The sequence below is a fragment of the Euprymna scolopes genome, chromosome 43 (genome assembly GCF_053919585.1).
Source record: "Euprymna scolopes isolate OS-2025 chromosome 43, ASM5391958v1, whole genome shotgun sequence".
Taxonomy (NCBI): domain Eukaryota; kingdom Metazoa; phylum Mollusca; class Cephalopoda; order Sepiida; family Sepiolidae; genus Euprymna; species Euprymna scolopes.
Window position 1 is genome coordinate 31,210,922 of NC_136524.1, and position 20,467 is coordinate 31,231,388.

A 20,467-nucleotide genomic window follows, 5' to 3' on the forward strand; every position below is an offset into this window, starting at 1 on the left:
GAACTATTATGGAAAAAGTAGTGGTTTTTCATTTTGTTCAGAAAATGATTAAAAAGATTGAGATTTTGGAGAACCAATTTCACTAAAAAAGTAAAGCTAATGAGCAAAACTGTATGAACTATATCCTGGGTCATTTTTTTTTTTTTTTTTTTTTTAATATTCTTTTCAAATTATTTTTTGGCCAGTGTATCTAAAAAAAAGTTAGCAATTCCCAACCCCCAACCTCCCCTTCACCTCCATTCCAAAACTGTGGAGACCTCTGTCCTCAATGAAAATGATTTTTGTGGAACGAACTGGATTTGAACTTGGGACACCTAGGTTGTCAATCGGTGTCATTAACCACTGCACCACCGTCACCTCTTGCTGTTTTGCCCTCTTCAAAAGGAAACCCCAAAAAGATTTATCGTGACAGTAATATACGAGTGTCGGTTTTTGTTTAAGATTTACTTCTCTACCATCGAGGGTTCCCGGTGTTGCCTGGGAGGTGTAGTAAGGAACTTCGGAGGAGGGAGAAAATAAAAAAAAAGTGGTAGTAGGCAGGCAGGCAGGCTGAAGCCCATGATGTGAAGAAGTTAAAAAGAAAAGAAAAAGAAAAAAAACGTCTTAGCTGATGTCTCCATCGCACAACCGGAAGTCAAGAGTGTTGAAATTAAGCACAGTCAATCCAACGGTGACGATGACTTGTTAAAATGTCAGCGAAAAAAGCGACCTCTACTTGTACAAAATTTCCCAGTTTAGGGTGAAGGAATGAATGTTTTTGGCCAATTTTTCGATATTTATTGTCCGAAGAATCGAGCTTAAAAATGATACCAATATTGTGAGGATTCATCACGTGTGTTGAAAGTTTTTGCGAGACATACAAAACACATACACACACACATTTTGCCCTTTTATTATACTAGCGGGGAGTACCTGGCGTTGCCCAGGTGTTTGTAGGTGTATGTGTTTTTGAGTAAATGAAAAGAAAAATCGTTGGTTGTTTTAAAAAAAAAAAACGAAGCCTTGACGTGCAGTTGGAAAATAGTAAAGTGTGAAAAAAGACAGGTGCCCGTTTTTGACGAGTTATTGACGTGAACTTTAAGTGTGGGACAGTGTTTTATTTACCGGGAGTCTGTTGGCTTTTTTTTATACGAAAAATCTTAATGCACATGCGGCGATCGTAAGCAATAGCTATTCAGCAGTTAACATTTTCTGTGGGACAGTTTTTAATGAGGTCAATAAACCGGTTTGTTTATTTGTTTTTAACTAACTTTTGGGAAAACCAGCTCTCTGTTTATTAGGAGGAGTGTCTCATCTCAAAATGAAAGCAACCGTCTGATATGACGAAGCCAACATTGACCAAACGTTACATAGCTTTCTAGAGACCACTGGCCGTGGGCCAGTAATTCAAATCGAGTTTCGCTTTTTTTATACCGAAAAACGAATGCAACACGTGCCGATCTGAAAATGTCGAATAATTAACGTTTCAAAGTCAGGTAAATTAAATAGAGAGGCGACCACCGTTGTTAAGTCGTAGATATTATCATTTAGACGTGATATTAAAAAGGTGTAAAAATGAGCGACGGCCTCGAGAATCCTCCGGAAAAAAGCCTCTTGAAGACATACACAAAAAGCGAACATACACACATACATACACACATTTTCACTTTCATATATATACTAGCGGGGGGGGGGGATACCCGGCGTTGCTCGAGTGTTTGGAGGTGTGTGTGCTCGGGTGAGGGTGGGGGTGTTAATCAAAACATAAGAATAAGCGAAGTAAAAAAAACTAAACTAACTATAAAAACAAAAAGAGAAAACAGAAAAACGAACGCTAAAACTTCTTTAAAAAATCTTAAAAATAAAGCGGGGGGGGGGGGTACCTGGGCGGTGGGGGGAGGGTAATCAAAACATAAGAATAAGCAAAGTAAATATTTTTAAATATTAAATAAAAATTAAATATTATATATAAAAAAAGTTAAAACTTTAAAAAAAATCGAAAAAAAACACAAAAAAACTAACGTAAGGCAAACGAACGATGTTAAATGTAAAAATCGGAAAAATAAAAACAAAAAAACAAACAGAAAAACAAACATTAGTGAAAAATGGCTTAAATAACCCTGCTTCAATATTAAAATTTAAAAAACTCGAAAAAAAAAAAAAAGAAGACATCTCACACCACAATTCGAATCCAAAACATTTAGATAATGACCCAGCGCTCTAACCAACTGACCCAAGACGACGTACACGAAATTAGGTCATTTTTTAAAATCTTTAAACTAAATCAGGTTACGACGTCGTATGACGCATGCATAGAAGCGACATCGGAGGCATAAACAAATGTTTTGTTTTTGTGTATTTTTATTCCAAATCGATTTTTTTTTAATTAAAAATCTGGTTATGAAAATAATTTCTTACATGTTTAGTTAGAGTTATTTTGTTATCAAACATACAAATATTTAAAAAAAATTGGGTAGTAGTAAATTTTAAAATATTTTAACAAGCGAAAATGTGAAATATGATTGTTTTGGTTTACGTGTACGAACGGTAACACACTTCTAATTTTTGTTCCTTAAAAAATGTTTTCAGTGAATTATTATCGAATGGAAACTAATCTACCCGATTATTAAATAAAATAAAAAAAAAAAAATAATCAATATTTAAATATTTGTAGGAGGTGCTCAGTTAAAAAATAACAATGGTAGGAAAAGACATGAAATGTAATTAAAAATCAAAATAACATTAATTTAAAATTTTTAACAATTTGTCAGCTTTAGCAAAAGCTTGTTTCTTTTTTTTATATTTAAGTAGAATTTAAATACTTGATATTTTTCCAAGCAGCATGTTTTCTGTTAGAGGGACGTCACTTTTTTAAATAACATTTATTTTTGTCTGTTTGTCATAATTCTTTTAAAGTTTCACAATGGGTATCAAACACCCTCTTAAAAAACAAACAAAAAAAAAACTCGCTTAATTCTATATCTAATCCTAGGTATGAGTGGCAAGCCTCCTCCTAAAACCTTTAGCCTTAACAATAATGCTAAGTACAAGTGGCAGAACTCCCCACTAAACAAACTTCCTCTGTGAGCTCATATAAGCGTAAAAATTTTTTATGCTTATATGAGCTCACAGAGGAAGTTTGTTTAGTGGGGAGTTCTGCCACTTGTACTTAGCATTATTGTTAAGGCTAAAGGTTTTAGGAGGAGGCTTGCCACTCATACCTAGGATTAGAATTAAGCGAGTTTTTTTTTTTTGAGAGGTGGTCAGATGGGGAGGGGGTAACAGAAGATATTAATCTGCAATAATACCAAAGAAATATTGCAATATATTCATTTTTAACCAATCCTAAATTTCGATTTCAGTTTTTGGCACATAAAATGCATTACAACTAAACTTTAGGTTTCTAACTTCTTTTAATGAATACATGGCATTTTTAAGCAATCGCAGCATATTTGTTAATTTACTGCAAATTATTTGGAAACCATTCATTTCTGGAGATTTTCAGTAGCATATTCATATTCTTTGTACAAAAATACACTTATATAGCAAATTTCATTGCTTAGTCTTGTGTTTTAACAAAGATATAGCATTTTTACTGAAAAAGTAGTGCAAAAAATGTGACAAAATACATAATGATCTTAAAGAAGGGAAAATATCCAAACACGCAGGGCATAAAAATAGTCATAACTTCCTTGATTTTAATTGGATTTAAAAAATTCAAGCACGTGGTACAGTGGGGAAAAGAGGTGGCTGGTTACCTTTAATGCATCTAAGACCAAGCTCCTATCTCTACATCATAAACGCTCTGATCCCCATCTGGCATCAATTGAAATGGATGGCTCTCGTCTAAGGGAGGCCCCAGGATTTGATAAGCTCCTGGGTTTGCCCTTTACACCTGATCTTAAATGGAACACATACATCAAGTCTGTGGCCAAGGTCGCTGGGAAAATGGTGGGATCCTTCTACCGCTCCAGAAGATATCTCACTAATGATGCAATTCTCTATCTATATAAGAGCCAAGTACGTCCAAAGATGGAGTACTGCTGCCACATCTGGGCAGGGGCTTCAAAAAACAGCCTATCCTGCCTTGACGGAGTACAAAATAGACTTTGTGGCTTAGTGGGGGATGCCCTTTTCTCTACCCTGCAACCTTTTTCCCACAGAAGAGACTTAGCGAGCCTGTCATTGTTCTATCGTTATTTCCACGGCAGGTGCTCGTCTGAACTCCATTCTCTGGTCCCCCCTCGCCAATCTTTCTCAAAAAACATCCGACTAGCTGAAACCACTGTCAATAATTTTCCCCACTCCTTATCTGTGCCTAAATCAAAACGTAGATACCATGAACAAAGCTTCTTTCTTAGAACTGCACTCTGTTCCGCTTGCCTGTTTCCCTCCCGACTTCAACCTGGATGTCTTCAAGTCCAACACAAACAAATTCCTGATGAACCGCCCCCCGCAAGTAATGACACTTTACCAATTCTCCAATACTATTGCTACACTATCCCTTTGATTACTGTACACACAATAACCCTTATCCCTGAGTGGCCATTGGGCCTTGATAAGTGGTGAACTCCATGTAAAAAAAAAAAAAATTTAAAAAGATTCTTTCTTAGCTCATCAAGCTCTTTCTATGTATACCAATATTGAAATATTTTAAGCCATTTAAATTTTTTCATGTGTATTACTGCATCTACAAACACTTATATTGTAAAATCCATGTTATCTTTTTTTTTTTTTTTTTCTTCCAGAACTTTTTTGGGAACTCATCTCCTAATGCAGAAAACAACAATGTCGAAGGTGGTAAGTAACAAGAAGAAATTTAATCTTGAAATGATTTTGTAAATTTGAATAAAGAATAAAAGTATAAGTAATTTGCTAATTATCATTTTATAAACCAATTTGATGTAGATGCATAATCTTTTGTTAAGAGTTTTTTTTTGGGGGGGGGGGCATAGAAAACTAATCATTCTTCAATAGAACAAACCTCAAACCCCTTCCCCATCTTAAACATAAAATATTGAAATGAATTTAATAATCTTGGTATTAATAAAACTATCAGACAAGATATTGTGCGTCTGTGTAACACACGTTAAATTTTTTGTTTTTATTGTATTATTAACACTACACTTTCTAGCCCATTAAAAACAGACAAAAGTTATAGCATGTTGACTTAGAATGAGTGTTGTATGCCAAATTGGTGTTTAAATATATTTATACTTATTTTTTGCATGAATTGTATTGTCTGTATATTCAAAGTATAGATATTTGCAGAGTTCTAAGTGGGTTGCTCTTACCACTCAGTCATATCAGTTTTTGCATTGTATTTGATCTAGGTGGGTGTATTGAGCTTAATATATATCTACAGTACTATGAGCACTGCTCCTTTAAAGTAGTAATGCATTAAATTAAACTTTGCTCTTTTAGACTTCCGGTCTAAATCCCTATAAAAAAAAAAACAAAAAAAAAACAAAAAAAAACAACACACACACACACACACTGTTTCGCTGTTTCACAGCTCATCAGTGCGGCTAGACTAGCAACTACCTCAAGCCAGGACTGAAACCCGATTGCCCAAACGACAGTCGGAGCTTCTAACCGTTGCGCTATATGGCTGCTGCTATGCGGGCAGTGAAGTAACAATGTTTTGACATTGTCCAAATACCTAAGCTCAATTTGCTTACACAAAAAGCATCGCTTTATATGCTAATGGTAATAAAGTTTTAGAATTATTTATTATTTTCATGTTATTATCAATTATTATTTTATAAACTTAATTTCAAAATTATCACAGTTTATTTTGGTGGAAAATTATTTACCGTTTTTTTTTTTTTTTTTTTTTTTTTTTTTTTTTTTTTTTTTAAATTTTTTCATCCTTGATCTCCATATATGTGTGTGTGTGTATATAATTTTTATCCTTGGTTTTGTGTTGAAAATAAGAACCATATATATATGTTAGATGTGTATCCCATTTAAAATTTTTTACTCAGAAAATAATAGTATTGGAAATAGTAAAGTTTCAGAAGACCGTGTTGAAGCTTTCGACAGCATTGAAATATGGCATTTTACCAATTGAGTGAAAACCATTTAATTTTTATTCTTGTGTGTTTTTTTCTTTTTTTCTTTGTGAAGATTCTGGTTCCTGTTTTGAGATAAGACCCTATTATTCCATGTTCTTGCAGCAAACTAATCTGCTACTTATCTGATCAAAGCGTGATCCCAAACTCTATTGACTAATAATAATTCATATGACAGTTGTACTATTCGTGCATCCATTTGCAAAATCCTTGTTAGCAATATTTTTCGTATTCTGCATTATAATGCTGGTAGTTCTCTGGCAAACTGATATACATATACTCAAAGTTTCTTATATTTTAAGAGTTTAATTTATATACATAAAAAGGAAGTGGCGAGAAGAACTTGCTCATCAGAAAACATTTTTTTAGTGGGGAAATAACAAAACAAATTTCTTTCTTAGAACTGCACGCCTGTGGAATTGCCTTCCATTTTCCTGCTTTCCAGCCGACTACAATATGGTTGTCTTCAAGTCTAACGTAAACAAGTTCTTGATGAGCCGTCCCACTTGTTAACAAATTTCCATTACTAACGATTGTCCAATTTCTACTGCATACTCTTTAACCCCCCTATCCTCGAGTGGCCTCTTGGCCTCGATAAGTTATGATGCCTATGTAAAAAAAAAAGTTTTTTTTTTTTTTTTTTTTTGAATTATGTTAAGATAGCCAATTAACGATGTCTATACAAATGGTGATGAATTAGATGCTTAAGTCTACTTCATTTAATTTATTTTTCCTGGAAGAATCTATGGGTGTATGATCTAATCTTAGTAGCGGTATTTCTGCTACTCTATCTAAGCTTTTTCTTAGGCAAACCTTGTTCTGTTATGTGAGTTTTTTTTTAATTGTTTTGAATTTTATTATTGCTATCATCATTGTCATGGTTACATTTATGACTCTTTTTTTTTTTCATTACTCTTCGTCTTCTTTTAATTCTTCTACTTATTTTTCTTGTTTCTTTTTCTTCTCCTCCTCTTCCTCCTCCTCCTCCTCTTCACTATCTTGTTTTCTTTTAATTCTATTTACTGTTTTTCTTTTTTATTCTACTACTGCTACTACCTTTTCATCTTTTGTTTTTCATTTTTTACTTTCTCTTGTTTTTCTTTTTAATTCTTCTAACATCTATTGCTCTTCTTTTAATTCTTCTACTTCTTTTTCTTGTTTTTGCTCTTTGCTTCTTCTTCTTCTTCTTCTTCTTCTTCTTCTTCTTCTAATACTACTACTTATACATCTTGTTTTGTTTTTAATATTTCTTACTTCTACTTTTACTTTTTCATTTTTTTCCTTTTTCATCTACTTTTTCATCTACTTTTTCATCTACTTTTTCGTCACAATTAGTTTAACAAGTGTTTCTATTGAATATTCATTTTGAAAGGATTGTTTGTTGAAACATCTATATTAGTTTTTTTTTTTTTAATACTTTTAGGTTAACTAGTCGATTACTATGATCTAACTTTTAATATCTTAAACAGTGATCATTTTTTTTTTTTTTTTTTTAAATCAATAAATGTATTTTTTTGGTGAAAATAGAATTAATTTGAAACTGTTATGAAAAACAAAATTGGATATTTTCAACTCAATGTACATTCTTTGTCTCAACATATCACTTGGTCCATGGGAAATCTCTCCATTAAACAGCAAAGAAAGCCATTATCTTTTTTGGAAGTCAATATACAAGTGTTCATTTCACCATGAATTACCACAAAGGACAGATAATTTCTACCACCAACAAAGTTGCATTTCAAAGTAAAATCATTTTCATTCTCTAAAAATTATAAATCAATAAAAATATTAAAAACTTCTACATCGGAGTTCATACTTGATTCTCTAGGAGAGAACTTGAATACCTACTGGACACTATTCTCATGTGTTTAAGGTCTCCCTGTAAAGGTGTTTGTTAGGACAACCTGGCATGAGGATACTTTTTCCTAAAAGTAAACCCCTGACTAAATACTCAAAATCACATAGTGTTTGCAGCACAAATAAGATCTTATTGGTATGGCTAACCTCCACAGGTTTTCACAAGGAATGGTGCGCCATCTCCAGTATCAAATAAACCTTATACACTGTGAAATTTACTTTATGTATGAAAATCAAAGGGGGTGGGGGAGATATAACATATGAAAAATATTTGGAATCAAGTCTCCTCTGGCTGTTATTTCAGATCATTTGAAACCATAGCAGCAAGTTTCAATCCCCTCTCCATCAAGGCTAGAGGTTTTGGGGAAATATCATGGATTTTTTAATTCATATGCAAAACTAGGAAAACAAATGACTATGATTGAAACATTTTATGGCTGTAAAAAAATGGCAAAACTAGGCTCTGGGTGATGGATGATACCCTTAAGGGCAAATGTCACATAGCCCACTGCACAATTCAAGTCATTACGTTTTCAAGGAACCTTCATTTGTTAAATTCTGATAAATAGTCGCTGAGATTTGAAACTTCTAAAATTGCTAAAAGAAAAGTGGTATATCTATCTATCTATCTGTGTGTGTGTGTCTGTATATATATATATATATATATATATATATATATATATATATATATATATATATATATATATAAATACTTGTAATCAAATTGAATATTGAAATGCTCACATGTTTGGTTTTATGGGACGAAACTGCATGAAAATTTGAAGGCTTTTTGAAGATTATAATACTATTCTCTGGTTAAAATTTTATGATGATTGATAAAAAAAGAACCTATATTTTCAAACCAATAAAATATGCCCAAATTTGCCTACATTTGTATATATAGTGTCTTGCAGGCCAGCTTCAGTTTTACTGGTTCTGTTGTCTCCCCTAGGCCTTGCCAGTCCACTAATATGAATAATAAAAGGATAAAAATCCAACTTTTATATACAAATGGAAGAAGGAAATGTAAATGCTCAACGTTTCACCAATCTTACATAAGCTTTTTCAAGAGTGAAACAGCTAGAATGGTTCATTTTTAGCTGTTTTACTTTTTATAAAGCCTATGTAAGATGGATGAAACATTGAGTATCATGTTTAAAACATATATTGATGGTTCATTATTGATAGAAATTTTAAAATCAAAATAATCTAATTTTTAAAATGAGACTTTCAAGAAATATGTCCTTTTCAAAGCAAGACGTCTTCCAATTTTACTGGTATTAACCTTAGGATGGCTGACCATTTTGTGAAAACAGGAAACTATATGCTTGGTGTTGATAAGAGTTTTAAACTAAAATTTGGTACGAATGTATGCGTAGGGTTGTTACTTTTTTTTTTTTTTTAATAAATTAAGTTGGTACAACTTAAGAGACATTATTTTCATACAGTATTCTTTATAAAAAATTGAAATATATAATTTTCCTTTTTTTTGGGGGGGGGGGAAATATTTTTTTTTCTTTTGTGAATTTTCTTTTTTTTGGGGGGGCGGGGGAATTTTCCTTTTTTTTTCTTTTGGGAATTTTTCTTTTTTTTTTTTTTCTTTTGGGAATTTTCCTTTTTTTTTTTCTTTTGGGAATTTTTCTTTTTTTTTTTTTCTTTTGGGAAGTGATAATTTTCAAATGGCCTTTCATTCTTTTTTTGCTCACTTTCCGAAAAACCTGTTAAAACTTTCCATTGGTTCAATATTTGTACCTTCAAGAATAATTAAATTTGTTTAAAAATACATGTGCGTTGTAATCATTTTTGCACGGATGGATGGAGGTACGGATTTGTTATTTATTTATGTCTGTTCCATCGACGAAATGTTGCATTCCTCTGCCTGTTCTACAAGTATTTTAATGGTAAATGCTCCAACGAACTACAAGCACTTGTACCCTCTCTACGTAATTACCCCCAACAAACCCGACAAGCAACTAAATCCCACCTCTTCACAGTAGAGATCCCTAGGTGTAAGAATGCCTTCTACTCCACTAGTTTCTTCTTCAGAACTGCTAGATCTTCCGGGATTCTGCTTTCCCAACTGTACTGACATGCAAAAGGTCACGTCCAATGTGAACAGACATCTTGCTGCTCGTCTCCTTCCATAATGTCCCTGCAACTTATGTCCCTGATAGTAGCCCCCTACTTCAAAGTGGCGCTGTGCCTTGTTTGGGGTGAAAATTGAATTAAAATATATATATATATATATATATATATAATTATTTTTTTATTATAATAATTAAATACCTACAGACACTAGTGTTTCATCCTTTCGGGATTCTTCAGTGCAGGGTGTCACGATTACTACCAGTCGAACGATTCGAACCCCGCGACACGAGACATCTCTGGCTCGATTAGCGGAGGCCGTATCCATTCGGCTACTATTAACCGTGTGAAATAGCGTTGAATTTTAAACATTTTAATTTAAATGTTCATTACGTCAGACAGACAGTGATCAAATCGTTATACGATGATCTACGCATAAGAGCTAAATTGACCGACTTTTAATTCAACTGAAAGTGCTCAACGATAAGAAACGAATTTCTTAAAGGGGCTGTCATAATTATTTTTTTACTATAATAATTAAATACCTACAGACAACTAGTGTTTCATCCTTTCGGGATTCTTCAGTGCAGGGTGTCACGATTACTACCAGTCGAACGATATATATATAAGAACAAGTAGTTAATAAAACATGTTAAAAAACACTTTGAAAAAGAGTTAAAAACATATTTAACTTTAATATATATATATATTATTTTTTAAAATATAATTATCCACTGACACGTGTTTCGTCGTCTATGACTCATCAGAGTGGCTGAATCTAGCGAGATTTGAAAAAAAAAATATATATATATATATATCTGAATGAATGACACTAGATAAATGATATGTTCCACAAGGTGAATACCGATGCAGCTTGAAACTAGTTAGAACTTCATCAAATGCAGAACATGCAATAAGTGATGTTACAGAAGGTGCACCAACCTGCCGATGCTGATTTCATTTGCTCCATCCGTCAAAATCTGACTTCCATGGCAAGGAAAGTTCTTGCAAGCATTGAAAGAGTCAATAAACTCACCTAGCTAGGTAGTACAATCGATTCCAGTGGAAGAATTGCCATAACTATAACACAGCGTACATCTGTCACATAGAGACTCTTCAGGTAGCTGTCAACAACCGTACGAAACGTATGGATACCAAGGTGTACGAGAGTGGCGACATACAATGCACATGCCCGATCTGTACATTGTATGGCTGTGAAACATCAGAAAGACACAATCTGGTCAGGGTTGTAGTGTGTAGGATGGAGAAAATTGTTGGTTTTATTCTACAAGAACAACAATGTCTCAATATATTTCCCATTCCGTGGAATTTCCACGGGTCCTGCTAGTAATGATAATTCTAGTAAAAAGAATAAAGCAATTGTTTGCATCTCATCAGATGAACTTTTTATGTATTACTACTTTCAGTTTTTCTACCTTTTTTTTTTTTTTCCAGTCTTGGAAATGTATCTTTTGTATTTTTTTTTTTTTTTTTTTTTTTACAGAAGGTCATTAAATGTGTTAGTGTTTTTTTTTTGTACAACATAAAGTTTCATTTTTTTTATTTTTTATTTATTTAATATTAGATATAATACTAATAATCAATCATTGTAATTATGGACAAAAATCGATGAAAATGCTTTTAATGTTATTGGCAAATGTAATCAATCTCATCATTGCTTATGTGGAATAAAAACACTTCAACCTTTAATAAACACAGACAAGATTATGTCATCTATAAACAATTTTATGTGTGTATGTGTGTATATAGATATGTGTGTGTGCATGTATATATATATATGTGTGTGTGTGTGTTAAAGTATATATGTGTGCATGCGCGCATGTATACATATGTGTGTATGTGTGCAAGTATATATATGTTATATATGTATGGGTATATATATATATATTTATATATGTTATATATACATACATATATATATATATTTCTATATATGTGTATGTATATGTAGAAATATATATGTGTATGTATATGTAGAAATATATATATATATATATCTGTAGAAATATATATGTGTATGTATATGTAGAAATATATATATATATATATATATATATCTGTAGAAATATGTATATGTATATATATATATATATATCTGTAGAAATATGTATATGTATATATATATATATATCTGTAGAAATATGTATATATATATGTATATATATATATATCTGTAGAAATATGTATATATATATGTATATATATATATATATCTGTAGAAATATGTATATATATATGTATATATATACATATATATATATATATATATATATCTGTAGAAATATGTATATATATATGTATATATATACATATATATATATATATCTGTAGAAATATATATATATATACATGTATATATATATATTTCTGTAGAAATATATATATATGTATATACATATGTATATATATATTTCTGTAGAAATATATATATATGTATATATATATTTCTACAGAAATATGTATATATATATATTTCTGTAGAAATGTATATATGTATATATATATATATATTTCTGTAGAAATATATATATGTGTATATATGTATATATATATATATATATTTCTGTAGAAATATGTATATGTATATATATATATATATTTCTGTAGAAATATGTATATGTATATATATATATATATTTCTGTAGAAATATATATATGTGTATATATGTATATATATATATATATTTCTGTAGAAATATGTATATGTATATATATATATATATATTTCTGTAGAAATATATATATGTGTATATATGTATATATATATATATATATATTTCTGTAGAAATATGTATATGTATATATATATATATTTCTGTAGAAATATGTATATGTATATATATATATATTTCTGTAGAAATATATATATGTGTATATATATATATATATATATATATATATATTTCTGTAGAAATATATATATGTGTGTGTATATATATTCCTGTAGAAATATATATATGTGTGTGTATATATATATATATATTTCTGTAGAAAAATATATATATATATATATATATATTCCTATAGAAATATATATATATGTATATATATATATATTTCTGTAGAAATATATATATATATTTCTGTAGAAATATGTATATATATATATATATATATTTCTGTAGAAATATATATATGTGTGTGTATATATATATATATATATATATATATATATTTCTGTAGAAATATATATATATGTGTATATATATATATATATTCCTTCAGAAATTTATATATATATATATATATATATATATATATATATATTTCTGTAGAAATATTAGGTTGTCCGGAAAATAATGGCCAATTTTAGATAAAAAGGATTTATTAATCAAATAGGTGACACTAGACATTGAAATTAGTCAAAGTATGATCCTTGAACAGCCATGCATTTTTGCCATCTATCAACTAAATCATTTATGCCTCGTTGATAAAAAGATGCTAAGAAATCTTTGAAAAAAGATTCAACCTCTGCATTAGATCTGAAAGTTTTGTTGCTTAAAGAAGCGGCTAAATGCTTGAAAAAAATGGTAATCCGTGGGTGAAAGATCTGGAGAATAAGGAGGATTTGGTAAATTTTCGTATCCACAGTCTGTGAGTTGCTGCAGTGTCATTCTCGCAACATGAGGCCGCACATTATCGTGGGGCAGGATTGGACCACGCCTATTCACTAATGCAGGTCTCAATTTTTGTAAATGATGATGCATTTCTTCGAGTTGATTGCAGTAAACCTCTGCCGTGATGCTCTGATTAGCATCCAGAAAGCTGTAATGAATAACACCAATTGCACACCATCAAACAGTCAGCATAATCTTCTGTTGGTGAAACTTTGGCTTTGGAAAATGTTTGAGTTGTTCATCACAATCAAGCCATTAACATGATCGTTTCCGATTATTATAAAGGATCCACTTTTCGTCACAGGTGACTATTCGGTCCAGAAATGGATCATTAATGTTTCGCAAAAAGAGCATCGAACACACTTCAAAACGTCAAGCTTGTTGATTTTCATTGAGCTCATGTGGGACCCATTTGTCGAGCTTTTTCACCTTGTCAATTTGCTTCAGATGGTCCGACACTGTTGAACTGCTGACACCAAGTTCCCGAGACATTTCCCTGACACTTTGCCGTGGGTTTTGCTCAACAATGGCTCTCAAATTTTCATTGTCAAGATTAGATGGCCGTCCTCTACCTTCTTCATCTTTAAGGCTCTCATCACCACTACGAAATTTTTGAAACCACCTTCGTACTGTTCTATCACTTGTGATGACTTCTCCCCATGCCCTATTGATATTTGCAGTTGTTTGAGAAGCATTTTTACCAAGCTTAAACTCATGCAGGAAAAGTAATCGTAAGTCTTCTTTTCTCATATTCCAAATTATGGGCTCATTCGCTCATAAAACGTTTTCTGAAAGAAAAAGTAAGAAATTATTAAAGAGCACATATAAATCAATAATCATGTTGATGTTTACCTGAAATATAATAAAAATCCTATGATAAAATCCAATTTCAAAACAGACTTCCTGAAATGGCCATTATTTTCCGGACAACCTAATATATTTCTGTAGGAATATATATATATATTTCTGTAGAATATATATATATATATATATATATATATATTTCTGTAGAAATGTATATATGTATTTTTTTTCTGTAGAAATATATATATATTTCTGTAGAAATATATTTTCTTATAATATATATCAATCCTTATTCAAAAAGCTGAATGTAATTACAGAGCAATATAGAGAATAAATGACAAAAAGTTATATTCCAAAATTCATGGTGTTGACCATCTTATAATTTATTCCTTTAATTCAGTTGACTTATACAATTCTTGACAGTATCTGTTTCATAGCACAAGATCAATCACTTAATTATTATATCAATCAGTGAATCTATTATGCCCTTAACTCATCAGATTCTTCTGATTATTGCTATTTCTTCTGTCATTTATTCCATATATATATATATATATATATATATATATATTATTATTATTAATGAAAAAATTAAATCATGTGAATTATGATTTATAAAATTTATTGTTCACAAACCTTTAATTAACACAGATTATGTCATCTATAAACAATTTTCTGTTTTGTTGTAAATTTCTCATCACTTTATTTTCCTGGGGATGGGGCATTCTAACGGATGCCAAACAAATCGGACAGTTTTCATCAAAGGAAAAAATTGAGAAACTACAAATCATACTTCTGCATCATCATCAAATCAAAGTATTTAATTGCTAGTTATGATAGTATAAAAATTGAAAACTTTGAAAATTATAATTTTTTTTATTATGGTATTAAAAAGTATAGATGTGTGTGCGTGGCGGGGGGGGGTATTTAAATGTAATTTCTGTGGTGCAATAAGCACACCATATTTTTATCACTAAACATGATAAATTAAAAGAATGAAAAGGTTAGCTAACTGGTTTCAACAGAGCTAGATAGGAGTAGGTTGAAGGAAAAAAAAATGTTACATGAAAATTATAAGGAAGGAAAGAGTGGGAATTAAATAGAAACTACCTTAAGTCCTCTCTCTATTTACAAAGAGAAGATAGCATGAGCTTGATATAGTTTTTAGAATCTTCGTGTAACTTAGAAAGGATGGGTGATACGAGGTTGTATAAGAATATATATATATATATATATGAATAGGATCACCAACAATTTTTATGTACTCGGTTTTTTATATTTTATTTGGTAGTTTCATTTTTCCAATTTATTGAAATAAGTTTATATATTTTAAGATCTCTTACGTTCTCATCAGAAATTTTGTGGCAAGAGTATTTTTGCTAAGTCTCTTCACGAAATGTCATGTATCTTTAAACTGTTATTTCTTCAAACTTAAATATCGCCCAACATATAGTTTGGTTGGGGTCGAGTCAGGTTCGTTGAGGGGAAATTCAGATGGTATTTTCTCTCTTGTTATTTTTTCATCATTCCTCTTTGTGTGGAGGTGTGCATGTGTGTTTGTCTATGTGTGTGTTTTTCTGTAGTTACTTTGTTTCATAAGTATGTGTGTGGATGTGTGTGTGTGTGTGTTTTTTTTGGGGGGGAGAGGGTGTGGGTGTCTGTAATATGTAAGAGATCATTCCATTAAACTTATTTCAATGATCAGAAAACTGAAAATATCAAATAAAATATTAAAAAAAACCCAACTATCTAAAAACACAACAATTATATATATATATATATATATATATATATATATATATATATATATATATATATATTGTGCTGACTAGCAATTCTATACTTTTATTTTCTGGTTATTATTCCTGAAGAACAAAAGGCTAATTCTTGAAACTCCATAGAATAAGTAAATAACCTTTTGTATATTGTATTCCTTCGTTTTGGTCAGTAACTTAGTAAATTTTAATTTGCATAATTTAACCCCCTTCACATCTCTCTTTCTTTCTACACACACACACACACACACACACTTCGGCATATAAGGTGACCGTCAGATAAGACGAGGTGTAAAGTTGGAGCAAATTTTCATAAATTTATCATATATATATATATTATATATATAAGACAACTGCTAAATCACAAAACCATGTTTGTTTAGCCTAGACTAGAAAATGCAACACCCGGTATCTTATGAAATATTGGTTTTTAAAGATGATTTTTTAAGTGTCATCTGATATGCCGAAATATACAATATATATAAAATCTCAGCATGGACCTTGAGCCTAACTTGATGCTCTCGTATTACCAGATAAGACTGTTTGAAGACACTGGCTTCCTGGCCTAAAATACAACAAGCATTGCTGTTAGTTTTTTTCCTTTCTGTTAACAAAACTCAATCATGTTCTGTAAAGCCAAAACAAGAAGAATTTTCCTGTACAAGTATTCATAGTGGTTGGTTGTCCTGAAGATATAAAAAACCTGAAGCATAAAAACTTTTACCAAAATGACTGGATTTGGAATTGAATAACCTGTAAAAGTTCAATAATTGGCTCCGATAACCACCCTCCCCACAATGATTGTACCAAATATCTATATTTTTTGTTTTTTCTTTCTTGCACAGGTGAAAAATTACAAGAATATGAGAAAAGTGAATCAGAGTCTATTTTGGAGGAACTGTTAGCATCTCATGGGGTAAAAAAACAGTTTTTATTTATTTGAAAAAAAAAAAAAAAGAAGATATGCAAATGTTACTTTTTCATTTATCTGCTTATTTTTATTAACAATTGTACGTTTCTATTTTTTTTTTTTTGAATGATGTTAGCGTTGAATTAAAATTGTTTTATTTGTTATTGAATGAGTTTTAAAAAAAAAAAGGTTTGAATCTCTCAATTTCTTAGAATTTTTACATATTTAAAAAAAAAATTTTTTTTTTTTTTTTCAATATTCCTGAATTTTGTTTATACATATGTTGCCACAAAACCTGTATTATAGTAAAGATATTAAGTTCTGAAATATTTTTGAAATATGCCTAAATTTAATGTAATGACAAAACATATATTGGTCATAAGAAATTATTGAATTTAGAAGTTAATTCTCGGCTGCCTGATAAAATTGAGATCTGACACCAGAGTCTTGGATTATAAACAGACTGGGATGTTTCATTATGTTCAGATGGACAATTCCATTCCCTTGCCTAATGCTATTAGGATTTCTGACTTGAAATGACCAAACATTGATGCTATTTTTTTTTTACTTTCCTTTTTGCAAAATTCAATCATTTCTGTAAAGTCAAAAACAAAAACACCAATTTTTCTATTAAAAAAAAACAAATAAACAAAGGTAAACCAAAGACCATGAATATATTTAAATATTCAAAGATATAAAGAACTTGAAGTATAGAATCTTTTTTCCAAATTACTGGATTTGGCATTAATAACCTGAAAAGGGTCTGTCTGCCATAAAATAAAAGAACCAAACCAAACCGGGTTCAGATTGGTTGCTAGTCCATGAGTGGTTAATATATAATGTAAATATTGCTTCAATTTAGCACGTCCTTTTCTGTCAACCATTTAGGACCCGTTATGTCAGTAAATGTCAATTTGATTCCACAAAAATTATTAGTATTCTTTAGTTATTTCCAATTTATGAAAAAAAAATGCTTTTAAGTAATTAATGATTAAACTTGGCCTTCGGGACAAGATCAAAGTGTAGTATCTGTTCTTCAGATGCTGCACTTCAATTTCTTGTTCTCTGTTAGTGGAGGAGAAATCCTTCACAACTGAGACAATTTTTATTTTTGTTCCTTTTCTCCACGTTAAAAAACGACCCTGGTGTCTAACTCTGTCCTTTGGGGAGGCATTGTAAATAGGAATTAATGATTAAACTTGTAGAAAATAAAACTATTTCATTGTGAATAGTTAAAAAACCAAATCTAGAAATAATTCACATGGACATGTGCCTTGCTGGATGTGTTGATTAAAAATATATTTGAGTTAAATTCTGGAGATCCTAGGTTCAATCTACTAAAATTCTGCTTTTGTGGTCAACGTTTTTGTTATGTGGTATGTTTAATGTGAAAATCCCTATAACAATGGTTATTAAACTGTGTTAGAGTAATGAGCACTTACAGCTATGGATCCTTTAAGAATCCTCCAAAATAAAAAAATATTTTCGAATATCCCAGATTTTATTTATCATAAGTTTAAAATTTACTGAAAAATGAACAGATAAATCTTTTAAGAGAAATATCACATACATTGTCACCAATTATTTGGTTTTACTTTTTTTTTGTACAACAAATTGAGGCACAGCAAATGTACAACAATTACTCTCACTGATTCTTTATTCGTGTGATATTTAGGCACAGCAAATGACTCCTGCTGTTTCTTTTTTCCACTTGAAATCTTTGCCAAAAATAAGTTTTTTTTTTTTTCAGACTTAGGGAGAATATTAAAAAAAAAGAAGAAAAATATGAATCCATCTTTTGTATATATAAAGGACAAGGTGTGTGTGTGTGTGTACGTCGGAATGTGATGAAACTGGTATTGTTTTAAAGCTCAATCTTTTGGACGACAAATATCGAAAAATTGGCCAAAAACATTAATTCTTTTACCCTCAACTGGCCAGTTTTGTACAAGGAGGGGTCGCTTTTTTTGCAAGTCATCATTTCAAGCCTTAATTTCAACATTCGTGACTTCTGGTTTTGCCATGGAGGCATCCGCTAAGACGTTACATTTTTTTTAACCTTCTTTTTCTCCTTCACGTTATGGGTCTACCTACTGCCTGCCTATTTACTACCACTTCTGTTTTTTTTTTTTTTTTTTATAACACCTTTTTCTACTGGGGCTGCCTACTGTTGTTTGACCCCCACCACATTTTTCTTTTCTTTCTTTTTTTTGGGGGGGAGGGGGGTCCTTACTACATGACCTACACACACCTGGGCAATACTGGGTACCCCTGCTCCTCAAACATAAAAGAAAAAATATTTGTTTACCTTTTTAAAATTTTCAGTGATTTTTTAAAAATTTTTATGGGGCATCTGCCATTAGTCTTTCACTTTTAAACAGGATCCAAAAAGGAGTGTCAAATAGGTTCCACTCTCTCAGCCAAGCACCACCCTTTGCCCCATCACCACAGTGTCGTATCACTATGCCTCTTTGACAAGTACTTTAATGGAATGTGCTGTGATGAACTCACATCACTAGTACCCCCTTTACATGCATACTCTCAACTAACTCGACTAACAGTGCAATCCCACCCTTTTACTGTTGAGGTCCCTAGATGCCAGAAAACTGTCTACTCTAAGTTTCTTCCCTCGAAAAATTTCTACACTTTGGAATTCCATCTGTGTTTTCTGTCTTCCTAACTGTACTAACATACAGAAGTTTAAATGTAATGTGAACAGAAGTCTCGCTGCTCAACACCCCTCAGTTTCTTGTTAGGCAGCATCGAAAATAGTAGCCTCTTACGTTTCAACTGGCAACCTGCCTTGTTAGTTGTTTTGGGTGAAAATGAGTTTTTAAAAAAAAAGTTTTCTTAATTTTTTTTTAAATAGTAAATATATTAAATATATAACCCCCCCCCCTCCCCAAAAGAAAAAATGTTGAAGAAGAGTTGATATATCAGTAAATTATGTAATTCTATCAAATCTCGGCTAATAGTCTGATAGAAAAAAAAAAAAAAACGAAAAAAAAAACAGTCAGTTCTTTTTATTCCTCTCTTTTTTGATTTCTTTCCCTCTTTTCTTTTGTTTTTGGCTGACAGGAGAAAGGAAGAGAGAGAGAGAGAGAAAGAAAAGAAGAAAAAAAGAAAGTTACCTGGTGTAGCTTTAACCAACATTTCACTGTGTGTCTATATGTGTATGCAACAGGGAGAAAGAGAAACATTGTTAAATTATTTGAATCAACAAGAATAATCTATTTAATCAATTAAATTTATGAAAACATAATTAAATTATTCAATTCCTTGTATAACCTGAAAATGTTGGCAAGATATTTCATTAGTTTAAGGAATATTGATAAAATCATTTTT

General features: G+C 30.9%; 1 protein-coding gene across 5 annotated transcripts in view; it reads left to right on the forward strand.

The window, feature by feature from the left end:
• LOC145268270 (EH domain-binding protein 1-like) overlaps positions 1–20,467 on the forward strand; it is a 725,308-nt gene that overhangs the window by 303,544 nt on the left and 401,297 nt on the right. For all 5 annotated transcript variants that reach the window (XM_080123631.1, XM_080123633.1, XM_080123634.1 and 2 more), the window contains 2 exons: positions 4,728–4,779; positions 17,058–17,128. In XM_080123631.1, coding sequence (XP_079979757.1) covers positions 4,728–4,779; positions 17,058–17,128 — 123 coding nt within the window. The remainder of the gene's footprint in view (positions 1–4,727; positions 4,780–17,057; positions 17,129–20,467) is intronic.